The 22,523-nt window shown below is 38.3% G+C and overlaps 3 protein-coding genes across 4 annotated transcripts in view; 1 reads left to right on the top strand and 2 right to left on the bottom strand.

Moving 5' to 3' along the window:
• The window catches only part of daam1a (dishevelled associated activator of morphogenesis 1a), a 46,597-nt gene extending 32,015 nt beyond the window's left edge, over positions 1-14,582 (bottom strand). Inside the window, exon 1 of the mRNA XM_079458255.1 lies at positions 14,452-14,582. The gene's annotated coding sequence lies outside the window, so the exon portion shown is untranslated. The remainder of the gene's footprint in view (positions 1-14,451) is intronic.
• On the top strand, positions 10,340-19,638 carry LOC306895200 (serine dehydratase-like). 2 transcript variants are annotated; one of them, XM_079458257.1, is made up of 8 exons: positions 10,340-10,529; positions 16,516-16,683; positions 17,784-17,826; positions 17,914-18,053; positions 18,152-18,240; positions 18,458-18,685; positions 18,775-18,899; positions 19,275-19,638. In XM_079458257.1, the coding sequence occupies exons 2-8, from the start codon at positions 16,519-16,521 to the stop codon at positions 19,463-19,465; spliced, it is 981 nt and encodes a 326-aa protein (XP_079314383.1). In that variant the 5' UTR covers positions 10,340-10,529; positions 16,516-16,518; the 3' UTR covers positions 19,466-19,638. The 2 variants fall into 2 exon arrangements, with proteins under 2 accessions (XP_079314383.1, XP_079314382.1); XM_079458256.1 differs by lacking the exon at positions 10,340-10,529 and adding an exon at positions 12,809-13,004.
• A 487-nt stretch (positions 19,639-20,125) lies between these two features.
• On the bottom strand, positions 20,126-22,521 carry sdsl (serine dehydratase-like). The gene is made up of 8 exons (XM_079458258.1): positions 22,411-22,521; positions 22,158-22,311; positions 21,929-21,971; positions 21,626-21,765; positions 21,428-21,516; positions 20,949-21,176; positions 20,747-20,871; positions 20,126-20,656 (listed from the first exon to the last, which is right to left on the bottom strand). The coding sequence occupies exons 2-8, from the start codon at positions 22,308-22,310 to the stop codon at positions 20,466-20,468; spliced, it is 969 nt and encodes a 322-aa protein (XP_079314384.1). The 5' UTR covers position 22,311; positions 22,411-22,521; the 3' UTR covers positions 20,126-20,465.
• Between the last annotated feature and the right edge of the window lie 2 nt (positions 22,522-22,523).

Here is a 22,523-nt window from a genome sequence, read left to right as displayed (position 1 = left end):
AGATGGAGAGCATGATTATGAAGCCAAACAGCTGTCACGGAGCATCTTTTACTTCAGATATGTTTAAGATTATTTCTTTATTTGCTGTTGTTGTTGTAAAAAGCATTACCTAGTTCTTACCATTTAAAGGATAAATTCACGTAAAATAAAAATTCTGCAGAACACAAAAAACATAGTTTGACTCCACTGAATGGAAACGAAACCACTGAGACATTTCTCGAGATATGTAATAGAGTAATAGAGGTTTTAAACAACATGAGGGTGAATAAATGATAACGATTGTTATCAACAATCTATCCCTTTACGTCCAAAATGACGTAAAAGCGTCAAAGGAAAACTCACCATTAGCACACTAACACCCATCATAGTCTCCATTCACAATGGAGATACTATTTCAGATTTGGGACATTCACACATATCTCGACATTGATCATTCAGTTACCATCAGCCCCTATCACTGCAGAGAGAGATCAATCACAGCAGCTGACATCATCAAAGCGACCCATCGACCAATCAGCTGATGAAAGCCACCACGTGTCACATAGTGACTGGTGTCCTTCCCTAAGTTGTCAGATTCAGAGAACAAAATCCCTTCATTTTCCATAAACATTTGGAAATCCTCGATTCCAGATCAAATTTCCAGCCTCTCTTCCAGGCACATGGCTCTTTCCTGTGCAGTGTCCCAGAGGTCAGGATGGGGTCATTGACAGGAAGTGTAGGTACTGCTAATGGTGATTACCGTCTGTCGGCAACAGCTATAGATCGTGAACTTTGATCTTTTGCATAATGGAGAGGCTTTTTGCTTTGCCAGCACAACAACAGGTGAGGTCACAGTCTGTGCATTTTCTTTGTTTTTATAGAAAGCAGTCACGAACTGTATACTTCATCACAATGTTTGGTTTACGGCTACACAACGACTAATCTAGAGCAAAAAAAAGTTTGTTTACATAATAATCATGTATAAATACACACACATGCATGTATAGCTTTAATAAAAAATGTTTACGTAATAAATATAAAAATTCAATTTTATTTTATTCATATAGTGCTTTTCACAATATGCATTGTTCCATAGCAGCATTACAGGAGAAAATAAGAAAAACACAAAAAGGTCGAACACAGCACAGTGCATGGTGTTTATAGAACAAGAAAGATTATTCTAGTAAATAATATCTAATAAATGCAGTCTCCCGGTGGTTTATTTAGCATATTATGTATTAAGTGAATGCTTAAATAAAATGATATCAAAATGTATATACACATATATAATATTTCTTAAATAGGCTATATACATGCATGTGTGTATTTATATATATATATATATATATATATATAATCTAATCGTTGTGCAGCCATACGTTTGGTTACAATTTAGTTGTAATTTAGATACTTCTAGAAAACACTTGAAGCACTGAAAAGCATTGCAAAACTTTTTTATAAATGAATACCATCATGGCAAATATTAATCAGTATCAACCCGGGGATCAAACCCATGATGTTTGCGATGCTAATGCAAGGATATTCTATTGAGCCACAGGAATTCATCATTTACAATATTGGTTTCTTGTTTAAATACAACAAATTAAAGGAACGGTTCACCAAATATGTAATGTATAAGTATTTTAGAATTGACTCAATCTTATGTCATTCTAAGCCTGCATGATTTTCTTTCTTCAGTAAAACAAGATATAGTATAAAAAAGATATTTTAAAGAAAGTTGGCAACCAAACGAAACTAACTCACTGAGACATTTCTCAAATTATGAGTAAATGATGACAATTATTTTGGGGTTGAACTATGCCTTTATTATAAACAGTCCTATCTATCATCCAGTCCTTATAAATAATCATGTAGCCAAAATGCAACATAGGATTATATGTTGTGTTTATGAATTCCTTTATTGGACTCAAACCACCAACCTCCGGTTAGCCCCCCAGGGCATTAACTGCTACACCACACCATCCTGAGAGAGGAAGTTTTAACCACTAGACTCAGGTAATGAGTTCAGGTAAAAAGAAAATATTTTTCTTAGGGGAGTTAGGTCCCATACAGCCAACATAGCAGCGTCAACCTTTCATTACACCCCAGCATATCTAAAAACCCACAGCATGAGACGGAAAACTCCTCAGCATACAAAGCATTTGATTAGATACGAATAAATGAAAAACAGGGTGTGATTAGTCAAGCATAAGGTGTGGCTTGTTCGTTGTCACCGTATCCTCTCCGAGCGATTTTTCACACCCTATAATGTCGAGTAGAGATCGGCAGGTGTGGAAAGTGGGTGTGCCTAATGACAGGACGTACACCACATTGACCCATGGGTTTATGGGTAATCTGCAGAGGGGTAGTTCATCACCCACCTATGACCTTTACCCAGATAATGCCAGAAGAGTCTTGGTGCATTTTTCACACACTGTACCGAAGTGAAGAAATAACTTTCCCTTTGGCCGAAATCCTTTTACGATAGAATGAATAACAGCCTGGCCGGAATAAATCCTCAACGCACGGCCAATGGAAAGCTACCCCACGGTATGAAGGTTGCATTTGGAAAGGCCAGCAAAAATCACTCATCTCATTTACACAAGAGTCGCATCAACACACCCACTCATTACACAGCAAAAACCTCTTATGTGGCCATAAAGGAAGGGATATCCTGTTTCCTCAAGGCAGAATGTCCCTGTCCGAACAGACCATTTCCAATTCTAATAGATATGCCAAAGACCACTACAAGCGCTTGAAAGGAACAGGGTGGATTCACATGGACGCCTGTCCAGCTCTGACACAGTGTCCTCTTTATACGGCATGGTCCAAATTTAATCCTTTGAATTGAAGAAAAATTAAAACCTTATGTTCGAATGAATCACGCTCTTTGTATTAGCTATAGTGGCCATAAGCTAGGTCAACACATTTTTGGTTTTTTGGACTTTTAAAGGAAAGATTTCTTCATCACAGACATGTCACTCACAGATGGATGAACCCAAGGTGTGACAACTAAGAGCCTCACCCTTAAGAAACAACTGTGATTTATTTACACTTAAACATATAGCTGAATACAGTATGACAACCAAAAAAAGCAAGCGTTGACAACCGCCATTTAGCTGCTTTTGGAGCTGCGGTTATGTCAGACAATTTATGGAAATAATTAAGTCTGAGACATGACCAGGCTTTCCGTAAGTCTACCGCAGCTATTATCCGGCTCATTAAATACGGCAAGAAGTGAATAAATATAACATTAAAAACTGCTCTGGCAAGAGGCGGTACACCTTAAATTGTTATCATTTACTCACCCGCGTGTTGTTATAAACCCGCATGACTTACGTACGTCCATGAAACACAAAGAACACATTGTTACGAACAGACAGACTCGGTCCCCATTCGCTTTCATTTCACCTTATTGGACAATGAAAGTGGATGGGACTGCAATGACATAAATGTCTTCATGTGTTTCGCAGGAAAAAGGTTTGGAATGACATTTATTTATTGGTGAACCTTCCCTTTAGGACAAGATGTCAAATGTTCCTCCATTTATACAATGGAGGATTTTTATAAAATGATCTGCTTAAAGACATAGATGTACATTTTAGGGTGAGCTACCGCTTTGAAGAGAATAAAGAAAACTTTGGCAAGATCGGTGGCCCAAACCGTAATTCTTTTGTCCGTAGTCTATGGGATGCGGCTGAGAGCTCTGCAGTCTTTCTTCCACGCCGCAGGATAATGTAGTCAGTTTTCCCCACGATTAGTGTCTAATGTGCACCCCAAAGGGCCTCTTGAAGTTGCCAAACCAAAAAAGCATACTGGCTCACCCTGGTTACCGAAAGGGCAATAAAATCCCCCCCGAGAATTATACTACAACTGTCTACTGTTTGAAAACACCCACCGCATGTGCCGGCAGAAACCCAGAGCCAATTAGAGACCTTCAGACATGATTGCATTTTCAGTCTCGGCGGTCTAGTTGGGGCCGTGCATTTCCATTTTAGCTACAGCCGCGTTTGCACACATTTCATGGCCTACTGAAATATTGAGTTTACACTGGCGTGTCGCAGACATTCTCTTCCGCTAAGCTAGCTTGCACCCTCAACACCTTTTTTTCAATTCCCAAACGTATTCATTGTCGGTCTTTCTTCCTGGTGTAAAAGAGTTCAAGGTTATGGCTTGTTGCGGTTAGCCTCTGAAGTAGATTCAAGGACAATGACCATCAGCGCCCACTCTTGATGCTTGCTGAATCCATCATTTAACTTTGATTAAAACCTAAACCATGTGAAAGCACTTGCAAATGTGGCTTTTGAAACAGATGATTTGGGTCTGGACCACAATGCACCATGCTTGATCTTACTCAATACTCCAAGGCTCTCATGTTTCATATGCACTTCTGTCTTGACCGTACTTGTCTTTTTTGTGTATTATGTTAATTATAGTTTGAGTATTTATATTTAATTCATTTTTATATATTTTAAACTTGCAATATAATTATATGTGATATAGGACTGCTCTTATTTCGCTGTACATGTATAGTAACAATAAAGAATCTCTCTTTGTAATTTTATTTCCAAGAAATAAGATTTAAATGACAATTGGGACAACAACAGCTAAGTGTATTCAAAAGGTTACACTATGATACTTAAATCCCACAAAGATGACCAGAGTTATGCTCACTATGGCCTTAAGCAGCACATTTAAAATGATAATTTATCTAAAAACAAACATGATTCCATAATTTTCTCACCCCCATGTCATTCCTAACCTGTATGGTTTTCTTTCTTCTTTAAGATATTCTCCAGAAATATCTTCCACAACAGGGGGAAGAATAAATGATGACACTCAGAATAATGAGAGAGATATCACATTCCAAAAAAGCCACTCAATCGCATTAGAAGCCTCAATCTTTTTTCAGCCACAACATTTTTTGGAAAAGAGAACAAAGAAAATCCAAAGTAATTACAGGATATCTATACTGGCACCTTTCCACCAAGTAGCAGGATCAAAGTCTACCGTACCTGCTCAACACAGCAAGGAACCTTTGTGAAAACCAGTTAAACAGAAGATCAAAAGAAAAAAGCTCTTATTTAAACATGCACATGTTTAGTCTGACATAGTCTTATCTCCATCAAGTACCTTAGAGATTACGTGTTTTTGTAGGCTAACCCGGAAGTAAGGGCCACGCTGGCTCCCTTGACCAAAAGCCTATGTATTTTTCCCATAGACTTTTGTAAGATCCCAAAAATCTAAACTCTGTGATTAACAAAGGTTTATGACATTTACACATTTTGTCTATCAAGATAATCTTTACCAATCAGCACAACATTTGTTACTTTTGAAGCCGAAATACAATCGGCAGAAGTAAAAACACGATGCTAAAAAAAGGTAAGGTCGCTCGAATATCAACATCACCTCCACCAAGCCCCTGACAACTCTTTCAAACTTTATTAAAAAATGATTTCCTGGTAAGTAACTACTCCGTGAATGAATCTGCATCTACGTTTTATGAGTTTTGTGCCCATGTCGCTTTATTTGTGAGCTTTATATGCGCAATGACGTCTAATGTCCTGACCAAAGAAAGTAGTCGCTTTTAGTAACTTGTAAGCAACCGCCGCTTAAAGACACAATAAGGTTTTAAAAAAAAACACACAAGAAGGTTATAATTAGTGTGTTTTATGTCATGGAAGAAAACGTGAAAAACAAAACCTCTAAATATTACCACAGACCTTATTTCGAGCGATTCACCAAAAACCCATTCAAAAAACCCTTAGACTTAGGAGCGATGGAACCAGAGGTCCTAAAATGCTAAGTTGCTTCCGGTTTTTGCATACAAACATATGTAATCTCTGAGCCTCCCTATTAAGCAATGTCACTCTTGCTCTTTCGTCAGCTGTATGTTGCAACAGGACACCTTGGGTCGGAGCAATGTCACCAAAGAAATTTGAAGATAAACAGAACAGGGATAATGTTAGTGCTCTCTCTGGGATTGGCCAGAGGTGCAATGCTCCGAGCATTGGAATGGTCGTAATATGAATAAAATGAGATCAGAGATTTATCCAAGAGAAAATGACAAATTTAAACAATTTAAAGTTCCACTACATTTGGGAGTGCTGGGATTGGCCACCTCTATCGAATTCGCACAAACCATGAAGCACACATTCACACTGACTGCTTCTACAGGCTCGTGCGGTACGAGTGATGGGTCAGATGCCACCAGATGAAGACCGATACCATCACTAAAACCAGACATGATTGTCATGATTATGAACATCAAAAGTGAAACAAACCGCAGTTTGCTTTATAATCAGCCGTTTTGATCATATTGAAACGAAATCAAGAGGGTGAATCATCATCATCATCAAACAGGTTTTGTTCATTTTCAAGCCCAATATGGAAAGAAAGCTAATTTACATTGAAAATAAGCACAATTAAGCCTATTTTAGGATTATAAAGCTTTTTTTGCTTTCACTGCATTACCTCATTATTTAAGATAAAGATAATTTTACCACAATTCTCAATATTGCAATACATCGGGGCAATTTACTTTTCGTCTTTACCATTTCCTATTATTATAAAGTCTCATGTAGCTTCTGTAATAAAAACATTGTTACTCACATAGACGGTTTCATTGGACGCACACGCTTCCCCAAGTTAACCTCCTGTCTGTGTTTGGTTTCAATATAACCATTTATTTTATATTTAATTTATATTCCTATTAATTTCGGAGCGCTTTTTTAAACGCCAGTGCCAGCATCTTTTTCTGCAGCTCAGAGCGTCTTTTGAGGTTGAAAACACCCTACATCAAACACCTTTTTCACAGCTAACCAAAGACAGAGACCTGTCGTTTCCATAACAAGCTCGAAATAATTAAATGGCGGAGCAGTTTTCTATCAATTAAGTTTAATTATCACTTTCAATAACTTCAGATTGCATTTCTAGCGAGAAATTATTATCGTAGTTTTTAAATATGCGATTGGTCATTGCACAGATCCTCTCTGTTTATAATTCAAATAGATTTCCGTTACGCTGCCAATGAAGGCTGTCTCTCTAAGCTGCCTTTATGCGCAATTGCTATTTGTAACCACAACACTGTGAGCGATATTTTTTTACTAAAAAAGCACCATTTTCAGTCAAGTGTGAACACGGCCTAAGTATGTTGATACTTTTACAATGAAAGTAAGGCTGAAGTTGTTTGTCATTCCGCTTTACATCCTCTTTTGTGTTTGACAGAAGAAAAAAATGGTGTAAACCAACATAAGGATTAAACGATGACAGAATGTTAATTTTGGGTGAACAAAATACCAACACCAAAATAATCGAATGAAACAAACAGAATTCATTTTGAAAAACAATATAGACATTAAAGAAAACTCCTTCACTGTTGCCATGGATTCACATATTTTGGGTTTTATTTTCAAACTTTACAATGACAAGTTCTAATCTTATGGGATCCGAACCGTGCAAACAGAATACAGTCCTCTCACTTTGAATTTGTATGCACAGAGTAAATATGTTACAAATGCCACCAAACACATTTTTCCAGTTTCAAATAGATTTCATCACATGCTCAAGAGAGCCGGAAACTATGAATAAGCAACACTTAAAATAACTTGCTAGAAATAAAACCACATTAACGCATAAGTGGAGCCCAGAAGAGGGTGGAGGCTTCCGTCTGGTATCGGTTGCTCCGAAAGAAGTCCCGGTTTTACATCTTGGCATTGCTTTGACATTCTCTAGCGTTGAGATACATGTGTCAATGTGACCCCACCTCTGTAATTAAAGACGTCTCCCATTGGCCTAATGTCAGCGTCTCTACCGGACTACCCAATTAATCAAAACATAAACCACACCCTTCACATGAACCAATATCAACCCTCTTCCACGTTCACAAACACACTATAAGGGGATGTTTGGTAAATGAAGCCTTGCAAGAACAGAAAGCAAGAACGAAAGAGACATAGTCCCCGGCTGTCGGATGGAATTCTGGGCTATGCTGGAGAGATTTGGTTTACCTCCCAGCTTGTTAACTACTGGGGGGTGACTAAACCAGAGATGTATAACACTGCTCAGCACAACAAATTAATAGAGTTGAACAGCTACGGATGAGAGAGGCAAGCGGCCACAGATATGAAGGAATGTGGTAATGATTTTCAATGTGAACTAACCTTTATTACATCCATGAGCGAGCAGCAATTTTGGTCGGATCAGACTCCTGCATTAATACTTACCATGTCACTACAAGTCTGCGCTTGTGAGCTCGATCATATATGAAGGCTATTACCACTTCTCAATATGACAATTTAAAATCTGAGATGCATTGCGGGAAGACATTACCAATAGCAGAAATAACAAAATAGTAACACTCCAAATGAGAAAATAATATACATGTTCAACCAAAATTAGCCGGACCTTTAATAATCCCAAAACACCAAGGCTATATATAACTATATCTTTCAAGTTTAAAGGGAATACTTCACCCAAAAATGAAAATTCTGTCATCATTTACTCACCTTCGTGTTGTTTCAAATCTGAATAAATGTCTTTGTTCTGATGAACACTGAGAAAGATATTTGGAAGAATGCTTTTGAACAGATCCCCTCCATTGACTTCCATATTAGGTTAAATTACTTTTAAAAAAATGTTCTGTTGAACATTTTAAAGAATGGATGACGGCAAAGAGTTCTGGGGCACTTTTGACTACCATTGTATTTTTTCGTACTATGGGAGGTCAACGGGAGGTCAATTCTGTCGGGTTATAAGCATTCTTCAAAATATCTTTCTCTGTGTTTATCAGAAATAATGACAGAATGTTAATTTTTGGGTAAAGTATCCCTCTAAATGAGTCATCAGAGGAAAACCCACATTTTTCTGTTTTAAAGTGCTATAATGGGGTCCTGGATGCATCTAGCAACCCAAAAAACGTGAAAAACAAGAACCCAGTATGTTTGTTTTGGTGTGCATTTCCCTGCAGGCGGGTGATTTAGCACATACAATAGTATCTACCTGTTTTAAAGTGCAATGTTCTAGTGCAGAGCATGTTAAATATATATATTGCATACATTTAATGTATATTTGTAAATGCATAGTACATACAGTTTTTACTTTGCATATCTATAATTAACCGTCCCTCTAAAATCTTATGTCAATTATTTATTTTCATGGTGGTATTTAATTTTTATTCTATATATTTATTATGTCTATGCTGTATTTTTTTTATTCTGAGCTCCTGAAATCACAACACGATACTCGTCTGTCCGGGTCATATGAAAATTAGGTACCGACTGTGACGGGGCACATAGCTACCGTCACGGCAGCGATGCGCTACCTATTCCAGTTCACAAAGACTGAGTGCAAATGTTGCTGGGATTTGTTTGTCTAGCGGGTCAATGTGTTCTTCTATTCCTCAAATTCTTGTAAATTAGCGGTTAAACCAGTCTTTTATCCAAACTCTACAGTAATCCCGTAGCTTTCGTGTGCACTCTTTAACATCTAATACTACGGTGATTTAAATGCTATAGCTACTATTATCAATACATAGTGAGCTGTTTAAAATCAGGTAATTTACTTCACAATCTTTACCAGTTACAATAACCACGCAACACAGGTTTTTCGTTAATCATGTATCTTTTTATTTAGTTTAAAATTAACTTAGCTCTGACATACCATCTTTGTGTCTTACAGCCGTCTCCTGTTTGTTGGAGTAAAGGATTTTTTGCCTCAATTGTGGGGCTTTTATGACGCTATGACTTCCGGGTCAATAGGAAGTGGTTCGGAGTTTGAGTTAATAATTTTCAGCGGTTAATTTAACTATATGCTCTTTGACAAAGTAAGCTAAACCCATAGAAATAATATTTTGTAATTTTCTAGGGTTATAGAGGTATCGTTTTGGCTGTTTAAGCATTTATAGCATATTCACCTGAGCCACCCCTGTATTGTTGTATTGTGTTGGTATGTGCCAATTCTAGGGGTGCCTTCAGGCATATAAAGATTAATTGCTCCAGTCTCAGGGAAAGAGCGAGTAGAGAGGACATAAGTCTGTCGCTGCTCTTTGTATATGGGCTTGTGTAAAGGCTATTTTCTATTTTTGATTATTTATTTGACTCAAGTCAATTTAGATTTTTTTTGTCCCCAAACATGTATGGTTTTTTTTTTGGCTAAATTTATAGTACCTTTCTTTGACCTTACGGAGGATAAATAAAATTCCCATCTGTTTGCAACTGTTCTCCTGTGTGCTTACATCTGCTCAAGACGACTCTGTCACATCTACCCTCAACACCGACAACTTTTTTACTGTACAATGTTCACCACAGACTTGTCATGACTCAGACAGGATGTCCTCTTCTGCGCGCACACACACACACACACACACACATCTGTGTGCACACACGCGAAAGACGGTGTATAAATTCTAAGAAACCGGAAAAGTGGGATCTTAAAGTGAAAAGGATAGCGTCAATAAGACCCTGCGAATAAGAAGCCAAGACTCGCCAACTTGGGACAGCACAAGCACGATTCACTTCAAAGTTGTTCCTCAGGAGGGATCGAGATCACCTGTACGAGACAAAGCTGCCGATAAGTATATTTATCAACAGTCTGAATTTACCGTATATATAAGAGGATACAATTAGCATATGATAGCGAAGGATGCCAAGTCTGTCACGCGCTAAATAGAACATTCAAAGCCAGTGTTAAACTTGTGTTAAAAGAGAAAGAAATAAAATATTTATATTTTATTTGGCAAATGGAAACCTGGAATTAACCTGTTTGTTTGTTAATACATTGTGTGCGTTAATATGTTTAGCTGCGACAAACTTTCGTTTTGCTGTGGACAGGGGCGAACACTGCGGTTATTTTCGTTGTATGATGGCGGTAACTCGCGTTATGTAAACAGAGTGGTTTTAAGTAAGTAACGAGTAAAGTAACAAATTAAAATTAATTATTTACATATCGACAGTTGAGTTATTTCTTTTTTAAGCGAGTTACCGTGAGTTACTTTTCATTTAAATAATTGTGCTTGACCGCCTGCTCATCAGTAAGAGCCATAATGGAAGGTCGGAGTGTTACGTTTTTTAGTCGGAGACACTCCCATTACTTCAAAATTGTTTACGAAAAAGAGAAAGAAATTGTCGTGAAGTGTACATTATGTGCATGCGATAAACATTTGTCAACAGCAAAAAACACTACAAATTAAAAACAACATCTGCAGGCAAAGCACAGCGCTACAAAATTGGAAGAAAGAGACCCACCAAATGATGATGACACCTGCACTGCGCCTCGTGCTAAACAACAAAAGCTTGATTTCATTTCAACACCAGGAAAAACAATTACTCCAACTGAACTCAAGAAATTGGTTGCTGCCTTTATAGTCGAGAAGATGCAGCCACTGTCCACTGTGCAAGTGCCAACGTTTTGTAACATTGTAAGCAAAATACCTGTGACGGGGAAAAGTACAGGTGGAGTGCTTCCTGGTCGCAAAACCTTTACGATGCCAACACAATTCACAGCTCATTTGCTATTTGTAACAAGATAACAGCCAATGTAAAGGACAATGGATTGCGGGAGTGCAACAGCCAGTTGTTCAGCCTTTTGTTCAAAAGTCAGTCGATCGACTGTGGCATCAAAGGTCCTTGAAGAATTCAGCAAGGAAAGACCATCACGTGTTATCTCCGTCCATGACAGTGATGAAGCTTTGCTTAATATCATAATAGGTCTGGCTGTATTTAAAAAGCAAACTGATCTGCAGCACTAATGTATTCGATGTTAATGTTTACATTATTGATTTCTTTGTTATTGTTATGATTTCATTAGACTTGAATGGAGTTTAGAGAAGCTATCATTCAGGTGAGAAAAGTAACTCAAAGGTAATGTAACAAAGTTGCTTTTCATAAAAAGTAACTAAATATCTTAATTAGTTACTTTTTGTGGAGTAGCCAAATATGGAATGCATTACTTTTACAAGTATGTTTCCCCAACTTGTCAATGACGTAATCCATGTAATTCCGCTGAGATCTAAAGGGGTTCATTCCTTGGATTTTAGGCAAGCATACACGCACAATGCGATGCATAAGGATGCGCTGTTTGCTGTGACATATTTCATGTCTCCAGACGAATTCTTTGAGACGTTTAAAACGAAACTAACCGCAGAGGAAATATAATTTAGATAAACCATTTCTATGACAGTACTACGCTTGTGTAAAGATGTAATGGTGTGAACATTTCTGATCACGATTATAGCGAACAACACTATCATGGTTATCAGTATCATCATGGTTTTATTAACATGTTCTGGAAATGTCAAAAAAATACAGATTTTAACCAAATTTAATATTGAGTTTACCTGTAAATGTACGTTTGTTTCATTTACACCAAATAAATAACATTAATATTACTCACGGAATGTTGGGGGCATGAGTTAAAAGTTTCCTAGTTCAGATTAAACACCACCTTAAGCGAGTGCTGAGTGGCAGTCTTTTCCCCAGCGAAGGCGTGAGCCTTGGCGGCAAGGTGAGCAGGCCTTGTCCCGCAACACACAAAGTGGAGGAAGGGCACAGATGATTGGCGAGAGGGGGCAAGCACAAGTAACCGTGGGCCTAAGGTGGGCGAAAATGACCTGCGTAATGGCCTGAACCCTCGGAGACTGAGGGGCAGACCACGATTTCACCACATGCTCGTAGACATTGATGGGTAGCATAAATCGTCAGAACACCAGCTCCTCTATTGAACTCCAGTTGAGGTTGAGCTCCTTAACGGCCTTCTTGAGGATCCTCACGAACTCCCGGGCCGGGTCATGGCCACTGCCTCATGGAAAGGGTGGGACCACCCGCTGGTCGCAGTGAGCCATGACACAAAGAGTCCATGAGCGATGTTCCTGCGAGTCCTCAATACACGCTCTGGCAGTTCCACACAGTGCACGCAATCGGACAGAAGGCGTGACCCACACAAAGATGACAGAAAGCAGCCATCGGATGTGATGAAGAAGTCTCCAGTTGCTTATTCTATGATGGCAGTGTGAATGCGAAGATTCTGAGGTATTGTTGCTATGCACTGTATTTATACTTTCAGGAGTTCGTCAGTATTTGCATTCTGTTGCATGTCTTGCGAAAATTGGCCAGATTTTTACTGCCGTTATCTAATAAGACTTCATGAAAGTGGAGAAGGGAAGAGTTTCCACAGCAGAAGCTCTGCAATGTTGAGGGAACGAGTTGCTGTGAGCATAGCTGTTTTTGACGAGGCAGAAGGGGTTTTGTTTACACAGCCATTGAGTGTTTTTAAACAGACTATGTTCCAGAATTTTAATGAAGACCCCGATAAATCATACCAACTTGTTGAAAGTGCTCGTCCGATGAGTCCTTTAAGATGTGTTTTATAAAGGTGTGGCATTATATAATGTTAACGATCCAGATCCCATGAGGTTTTATTTCCTTTCTTGACTCATTTCCTGCTAAAACAGGACGTTTGGGTCGGACATATCTAAAGGGCTTATCCCTTTTTTGAAGAGCCAATGGAATTTACCCATGGGACCGCTATCATCCATAATTCGGTACTGCTAGTCAGAGGCATGTGCCGTTAGGGAAAAGGGAATTCGCATTTAACAGAGACAAAAAAGTGAATACCCCAGACAATTAACAATGTTCCTTTAAAACAGAGAGACATAAGATCAAAATGTCAATCGAAAGTTATTTCTGTCAATGTGGATAGCAGGGTTACAAAACTAAAACAAAAGCCACAAGAAATACTATGAAATACTAAGAAATCCTGTATCCGTATCCAATACTGTATCATTCCAACATCAATGTTTAATTTAGTAAGAAAAGCAACAACACAGCAAACAGCCTTTTCCAAATCTACCAACCCTGCTTTCGTTTTTCTTTTTTCAATATCAACAAATCACAGCAATGTATTACATTTGCACATTGTACGTTGTGAATAAGCGTGTCAGCAACACCTTTTACCAATCATTTCATCACTTTCAAACAACCTGTATTATCAAAACACAACACGAAGCAAAAGAAGCACTTTTTCCATATTGAACATTTCTTGCAGTGCATGAAAACAGTCTTCACATGGTTAATTTTTAACTTTTGGTACTTCCACGTATGTAACAAAGCGCTGCAAAACAACGACAATGTGTTAAAACGGCAAGTAAATCGCTTTTACGTAAATCGTTTTAAATGGCCACATTGTATCAAGCTGTCACGAGTTGAATAAACTAAAGAAACAGTAAATAAAGTGCAGGAAACTTGATAAAAACAACACAATACAATACAAATATGTTTTGCCATAACAGGCGCGCGATGAAATATCAAATGTGTTTGAGAAGAAGACCTCTTATTGAAGCAGCGATCTTGAATGTATCTCGATGGCCCACCCAAGCCAAACCGTTTTTTTTAAAGTCTAAAGACGGCTGAATTCGCGACTATTCGTTCTTTTGTTCGTGACTTACAGCTGTCACGACCCTTCATAACGGCGACTTACCTTGTAAACAGTCCCATCTTCCCCGAAGACCCTCTGTGCTCGTGTGCGGTCTCATTCCCCTTTAAAACAATACAGCGCGAGCCGACAGGCATAGATGATGTCATCTCCTTAGCGTTCGGCTTTGCGTGAGCGCGCATGCGCGAACCAATTGGGCGCAGGGTTATGTGGGAGATGTAGTGATTTGCAGAAAGAATCGAAACCGTGAGAAAAACGCAGTGGGATTTCCTCTGATTACTTATAATGTCGTTGCACTGGATGAAAAATAATTTAGTATTTATATTAATAAGAGAATGGACAAGCAAAATGTAATTGTTAGTTTGTAATGTTTCCGGGTTTAATTAATGGTAAATAAACATATTAAAACGTGTGTAGAGGCTTTTTGGTTGTTAGTGTTGATGTTATTTTTTAGTCTGCAAGGACAACTGTGTAGACTTGAAATATGTTTACTGCATTCACTAAAATGACCTTGGGACCAGGGTTTTGTAATGGTTGGTCTTTAGAGTCAAAATTTGTCTATACAACAAAAAAGGCTATATAAATGCTTGAACCCAGGTTTGGGCACATATTGTGTTTTATATTTTGCTATACTTTTTTACTAAAACATTTCTGGACTCTCATGTCAATCATTCAATGGATGAACACATATTGGTAGAAGTCTTGCCAAATACCGGGGGTTGTTTTAAATGGAATAAGACCAGACTGGCGCACCAAAGTGAACAATCATCAGAAACATGCCAGAACCAAGCCATGTCTTGACAAGCCTTGGTGTAATGACCAACTTAATACTACAAATTTGTACTTTTACAATAAAATAAATTGCACATGTTAGTAGGATTAGTGTAAATGCATGTATGAACACGGTATTTTTTTGTAGTGCTTCCCAAAAGTAAGTTTGCTGTGTACTGCATGGTCACCGAAAATGCTAAGTTTTCCAAGATACATGATATGAGGCGTATCATGGCAGGCATTCAACCAAAAAGGAATTGGGGAAAGAGATCCATAGGATTTATTTAGGCAAAAGAAATTAGGCCATAGACAGACTTACAGAGGATTATGGGAAAGATTGTACATGTTGGGCATTACAGACATGGCAACAGCTGGTAACGCAAATTGTGCCATGAGTCTACATTAACCCCTGATCAGATTCTAATTCCCAAAACTACATTAGCAAAAACATAGCTTGTGTCCGCCCTCATTTATTCTCCTCTTTAAAGAGACGGACTCATCTGAGTTCTTAACTCTCTGAACACGATACTTTTTTATACAAGCATAAAAACCAAGATTTTACATTTCATATTAACCCAGAAAGTTTATTGCATTGAAATATATTAACCTCCCACAAACTGACCAGAATGCATAATGACTGAGTGCTTGATTTATTATGTCTCTTGAATTAAATTGCTTCATTCTCCTGACAACCTTTAATTCTCCACATAGAACAGAATGTATCTCAACCCTGTTTCTCTGAAAGCATTGGTCAAACCTTAACTGAGGATGAGAGCATGACACGCAACCTGTCAACTTTGTCACTATGTTGCCAACAGATTTTTAGTATGGAGCACATACTGTTCTTTGGCTATAAACAAAAGCCTGGTTCTGATGTAAACGCCTCTTCAGAAGCCAAAGCCTTTCCCTTCAGTTTAAATGTAGCAGACTGCTGCCATCATGGATGGAAGGATATTTAATGTCTGTTTAATGTATTTCGAATGCAGAACTTTTAGGGGGTGTGCAGAGAGCATTAGAGGTGTGTGAATATTCAAGCAGCCCAGGTCTATTGTTTCTAGGCTGCCCAAAACAGTTTTGCTCTTTACCAGTAGGCCTATTCAGTTATTGAAGATTTTGATCTAATTCCTTCAAATCAAATTACACCATTGACACAACAAAGAACGCAACTATAAAATACATGATTGGACAAGTTACTTGTATCTGCTATATAAAAAACATGGGCGTGCTTCAGGTACTAGGTGTACCTTTATAAATTACTGTTTAGCTACATTAACCCCCTGAGCTCAATAAAAGCTTGGGGCATTGCTGCTTGCATCTTATGTTCTTTTTGCATTCAAGAAGATGTTGAGGACGACGTCAAAGCATGGATTTCACGTGGTCACACCACTACTGGAAAGCCTGGGAATGTCCAAGCGACTGGGACCCACCACCGTGTATCTGAAGATGGAGAACTCACAGCCCACTGGCTCCTTCAAAATCCGCGGAGTTGGATACATGTGTCAAAATGTAAGAAAATTTCTTTATAAATAAATTGTTGCATTTAAATAATGGCAAAAAAGGGTACAGTTAGGTGTAAATTCTTGGTTGATTCGCTGGTATGTGTTCAAACGAGTTAAAGTGAATCTGCTATTATAACAAATGTGGGAGTACCTCAAGGTTGTGTATTTCCACCATACTTTTCACCTTGTATACAGAGTTTTGTCGATCTGATGTTATATTCTAATGACACTGTGTTTATATCAGTATTGAATGATTCAGACAGTCCTGGGTTACATCAACAAGGGGTGTCTAAATTGGTGGACTGAGAATGATAAGCTTTATATCAAAAGTAGTAAAACTGAAGAAATCTAAAGAAAAATGTTTCGTTCTATGATACTCACCCATTGCCAGTTGTTACTCATAAGGAAAAAATCTAACAGGTTAAGGTATACAAGTACTTGGCTGTAATGATAGATCATCAATTATCTTGGAAAGATCACATTAATACTCTTTGTAATAGAACAAAGTAGATAATCTACTTTCTTCGACGTCTAAAGTCATTTCGAGTAAGAAGACAGATCTATCTGCTATTTTTTAGGTCTGTGAGTACATTGCAGTGTTGTAATTCTACATGGTATAAAAGTTTAAAACAAAATTGTTTAATAAAATAAAGATCTGCTCAAGGATTGTGGGTCAGAAGTTAAATGATTCAACCTAACTTGATAAGGCTAGCAAATAACTCTCTCTTATTCTAACCATAAGGCATTTGAATTATTACCATCAAATAGGAGGTACAGAGTTTCAACAAACTGAGGTTTAAACACTCGCTTGTACTTTGAACAAGATCCAATCAAGGGTTTAAGATATGCGATGACAAGTTTGATTGAAGGTATTGTTACTGTAGTATGTAGTATGCGAGTATGTAGACATTATGTAACTTTAATAACAGTAATTAGATCATTTAATTCCACTGTCCTTCCTTATAACACAATTGGGTTACAACTATATATACTGTACTGTATATACGTGTACTGTACTATTACTGTCTGGGGACCCCTAGCGGTCTTTTACAGAAGTGATGCTTCAAAAAACCATTAAAACGAACAAATCTGTTTTCTTTTTACAAGATCGCAAATGTGTCCAAGCCAGCAGGTGTAATTATTTCTTCTGGTGAGTAAAACTAACGTTACACCGAACTGATTTTCCAAAGTGTATTATTCCAAAGTAGATTTCTAAACTTTTACTGTCTCTCTATAGGTGGTAATGCTGGTATGGCCACCGCATATGCAGCAAGAAAACTTAACCTTCCTGCTACTATTGTCTTGCCTTCTGTGACGCCCAGTCTAGTGGCACAGAAACTTAAAGAACATGGAGCTACGGTCAAAGTTGCGGGCAAGGCAAGGAGACTCTGCCTCATACAGTATATCATGCATGCCTTTCACCTCAATTTAAAGCAGGTCTGTATGACACAAAACATCTTTATGTGATGTTGTAGGTTTGGGATGAAGCAAATGCTGAGGCCCTACGGTTGGCTGAAAGTGATGGTCTTTCTATAATACATTCATTTAACCATCCTCTGGTCTGGTGAGTTTAAACCTAGGAAGAACTTTCCCGAAGTATGTTAATAAATATTTTTGTTTCACTCCGACTTCTGGTTCACATGGACTTCAAGTGGTGGAGACTGATATGCAATATTTAAACCAGCTATGTTTCACACTGGGTTATTTTTATGTTAAACAGCAATGCCTTTATGTTTAGAGATTATCTATTGGTTTCTGAAATGAGTTCATCTGCCCTCTAGGAAAGGTCATGCCAGTATTGTGCATGAACTCAAAGCCTCCTTACCATCCAAACCTGGAGCTATAGTGCTGACTGTGGGAGGTGGAGGTCTGTTTTGTGGGGTGATGGAGGGCTTGAGTGAGGTCGGTTGGGCGAATGTTCCCGTCATCTGTATGGAGACTGCAGGTGCGGACTGTTTCAATGCCGCAGTAAAAGCTGGAGACCTGGTTACACTGCCGGACATCACGAGGTATAAACCATCCAAAACTCTACTGGAATGTATTAATTTAGTTTGCACGCTACAGTTTATGTCATTTATATTATGTGTGAAACGCTTAGTAAGGCAACCAGTTTGGGATCGAAAACAGCAATCCAGCAGGCGTTTGAGTACAGCAAGCGCTCCACGGTCATCTCAGAGGTGGTAACAGATCTACAAGCCCTGGAGGCAATAGAACTATTCCTGGGTAAATCTGTTATTTTGGTTTTGAATACAGCAATGCTTTTTTATGATTGTGAATATTTTGAAAGACTTTGTGTTTGTCAAGTGAACTTTATTTATATAACGCTTTTTACAATTTCCATTGTAACAAAGCAGCCGTACAAGAAACGTATTGACTATAAGCAAAATATATAAGGTTATACAAGTAAAAACCAAAAAGGTGAAAACAGAAGACAGACACACACATCACACACACAAACGTGCACACAGAGACACACACAGACACGCACAGCGACCATCACCGAGAACCACACACCCAAGATAAGGAGAGAGAAGCACAGGTCAAATTTAATTTCCTATATGCAGTGTTAGTTAAATATAACTTTAAAATTCTGTGTAGATGAGGAGCGTGTGCTGGTGGAGATGGCCTGCGGAGCCGCTCTGGCTGCAGTGTACAGTGGGGTTATCCAGAGACTACAGGAGGAGGGACGACTTCCTACACCGCTGGAACCGGTGGTGATGATCGTGTGCGGGGGTGGTGGCATAAACCTCAGTCTGCTAAAGCAGCTACAGAATGTTATAAGAAAATAATCAGGAGTATTTTATCATATCATTTCTATATAAACTTCAATCTCTCTCCATATTAAATATTAAAGGCTGAGTTGTGTTGAAAGCTGTTTTAAGGAGAGTTCATCCAAAAATGAATGGGTTGATATCTTTGGCTTGTGTGTTACATTTACTTAAATAAAATATTCGTGCAACATATTGTTTGTGAATTTTGTGACTCAGCAGCACATACAAAGAAAAGTTTTTTTTGAGTGAGTGATTCCTCTTTAAAGGGAGAACATGAATATACAATTTTTATATGATTGAGTTTTGTTTAACTCCTAATCGACATTCAAAGCAGACTGAGTAATTTCTTAAATCTTTTCTTGTTTTTATCTGTGAGAAGCTCATTGTTAAAAATTTATAATTTGTTTTTATTAAATTACGATTGCTTCTTAAACATATAAATAGATAAAAATGTCAATGTGTCAGTCATGCCAAATAATTAGGTTTGAAATGACAAGAGGGTGTGCAAAAGATGACAGAATTTTAATTTTGTGTGGAACTATCCCTTTAATGAACTATTCTATTATTTTTACTTTTCCCCTTATAATCCAACAAACCTCATAACCCGTATGCTACAAATTCAATGTTATTAAAGGAGAAATATATAAATGAAAAATAAAGAAGAATAGTGAGAACCTATTTAAAACCTATTATTTCTCATTATTTAATGGACGATCACTGTTCAACAAATGAGACCACAATCTCATTCAGTACCATTGGCTGGCTACATGGCAGATGACCAAATCTACAAAAAATACTAAACACTGATGATAATTTAAAAAAGCAGTTGTTTCAGAAAATACAAAGATATCCTAAAAACAACAGAATTTAAAATCAGTTAGTAACTGCAGTACAGCACAATATCCAAATCATCCAGTGTAAAAGTGTTACTACATCTCAAAGCAAATGCATTGACCATCTTCAACATTACCTTTCATTGATATTAGTTTAGATATGACAGATTATATGATTCTTCAGATTATTTCCGTATAACTGCTCTCAGGTGCTGAAGCTGAGCCAGGTTTACACTTCCACCCCCGCACACGATCATCACCAGCGGATCCAGCGGTTTAGGAAGTCGTCTCTCCTCCTGTAGTCTCTGGATAACCCCACTGTACACTGCAGCCAGAGCGGCTCCGCAGGCCAACTCCACCATCACACGCTCCTCATCTACATAAGGACATACAAAATCTTTCTAAATGAACAAGAATAATTAAGTTATTGAATGCTTTGTGCTACAAATCACAACAGTAAGCTTACCCAGGAATAGTTCTATTGCCTCCAGGGCTTGTAGATCTGTTACCACCTCTGAGATGACCGTGGAGCGCTCGCTGTACTCAAACGCCTGCTGGCATGCCGTCTTCGCTCCCAAACACGTCGCTTGACTAGCAAGCGATCAGAATTACAGTGTTGTTAGCAGTGTGTGCGTTTGAACTTTTCCAAAAGGTTTAGAAGTTTATACCTTGTAATGTCCGGCAGTGTAACCAGGTTTCCAGCTTTTACTGCGGCATTGAAACAGTCCGCACCTGCAGTCTCCATACAGATGACGGGAACATTCGCCCAACCGACCTCACTCAAGCCCTCCATCACCCCACAAAACAGACCTCCACCTCCCACAGACAGCACTATAGCGCCAGGTTTGGATGGTAAGGAGGCTTTGAGTTCATGCACAATACTGGCATGACCTTTCCTAGAGGACAGATTTCAGAAACAAGATCTCCACATAGTAACATTACTATTATATTCTGGACTTTATCCAACAATACATTTTCACAATAATGTCATCATTATGATTTAATATGTTTGATTTTTTTTTATGAATTGTAATAAAAGAATAAGCACATCCATTCACTGTCCATAAAAACACATTTTTGACCAGATTTTCAAGAGCTTCCGGCTCTGTATTTTGGGAAATTCTTCATGTAGATACAGTATACTCACCAGACCAGAGGATGGTTGAAAGGATGTATTACAGCAAGTCCTTCACTTTCAGCCAATCGTAGGGCCTCAGCATTTGCATCATCCCATACCTACAGTACCACATCACATAAAGATCTGTTGTGTGTAGTATACAGACATGGATTTAAAAATGGGGAAAAAGGGGAAAAGGCATGCAGGATATGAGGCAGAGTCTCTTGCCTTGCCCGCAACTTTGACCGTAGCTCCCTGGTCTTTAAGTTTCTGTGCCACTAGATCAGGCGTCGCAGAAGGCAAGACAATAGTAGCAGGAAGGTTAAGTTTTCTTGCTGCATATGCGGTGGCCATACCAGCATTACCACCTATAGAGAGACAGTAAAAGTCAAAACTAATATTACTAAATGCAAATGTTGTGCCGGTCAAAAGATGTTATCCCGTGAGTTACCTTTCTTAGTTAAGCAGCTTTAAAGACATGTGTTTAAATCGACATATGAAATAAAGTTACGTGGTTTATTTAGCACCTACCAGAAGAACAAATCACACCAGCCGATTTGGTTGAATTTGCTACCTTGTTAAAGAAATAAAACAAAACCTTTGTCACATTTACAATATACCACCATTGCATTTAAATGGCGCTAGGGGGCAGTGCAAACGCATTGATGATTATTTTCTTCCTTATAATATTCAGTGTCGTTTTATGTAATTCCGTCCTGCAATCATTCAAGTTTAAGAAATCCAACTATTGCGTTCCTACATTTTGACACATGTATCCTATCCCGCGGATTTTGAAGGAGCCGGTGGGCTGTGAGCTCTCCATCTTCAGGTACACGGTGCTCCCCAGGCGCTTAGACATCCCCACGCTCTCCAGAAGCGGAGTGACAACATGAAATCCTTCTTGTTTTGACATGCTTCGCAAAAACAAAATGTGCATTTGCAAACAGTAAGTAGGGCGGAAGAGATGACATTGTGTTACATAATGTTTGCTGTTTTGTTGGTTATGTACTCACCTATTTCGTGGCGGTTGCGTCTGATTCTGGCGAACTTTCGTTGTCTAGAAGCTCAAAGTTCGTGTGCTGACCATAATCGAGTAATAGTGAACAAATGCAAGGTGGTGTTATAA

Source organism: Barbatula barbatula, assembly GCF_947034865.1.
Source record: "Barbatula barbatula genome assembly, chromosome: 6".
Classification (NCBI taxonomy): Eukaryota; Metazoa; Chordata; class Actinopteri; order Cypriniformes; family Nemacheilidae; genus Barbatula; species Barbatula barbatula.
The sequence above is the reverse complement of the archived record's forward strand: the minus strand, read 5'-3'. Positions and strand labels throughout refer to the sequence as shown.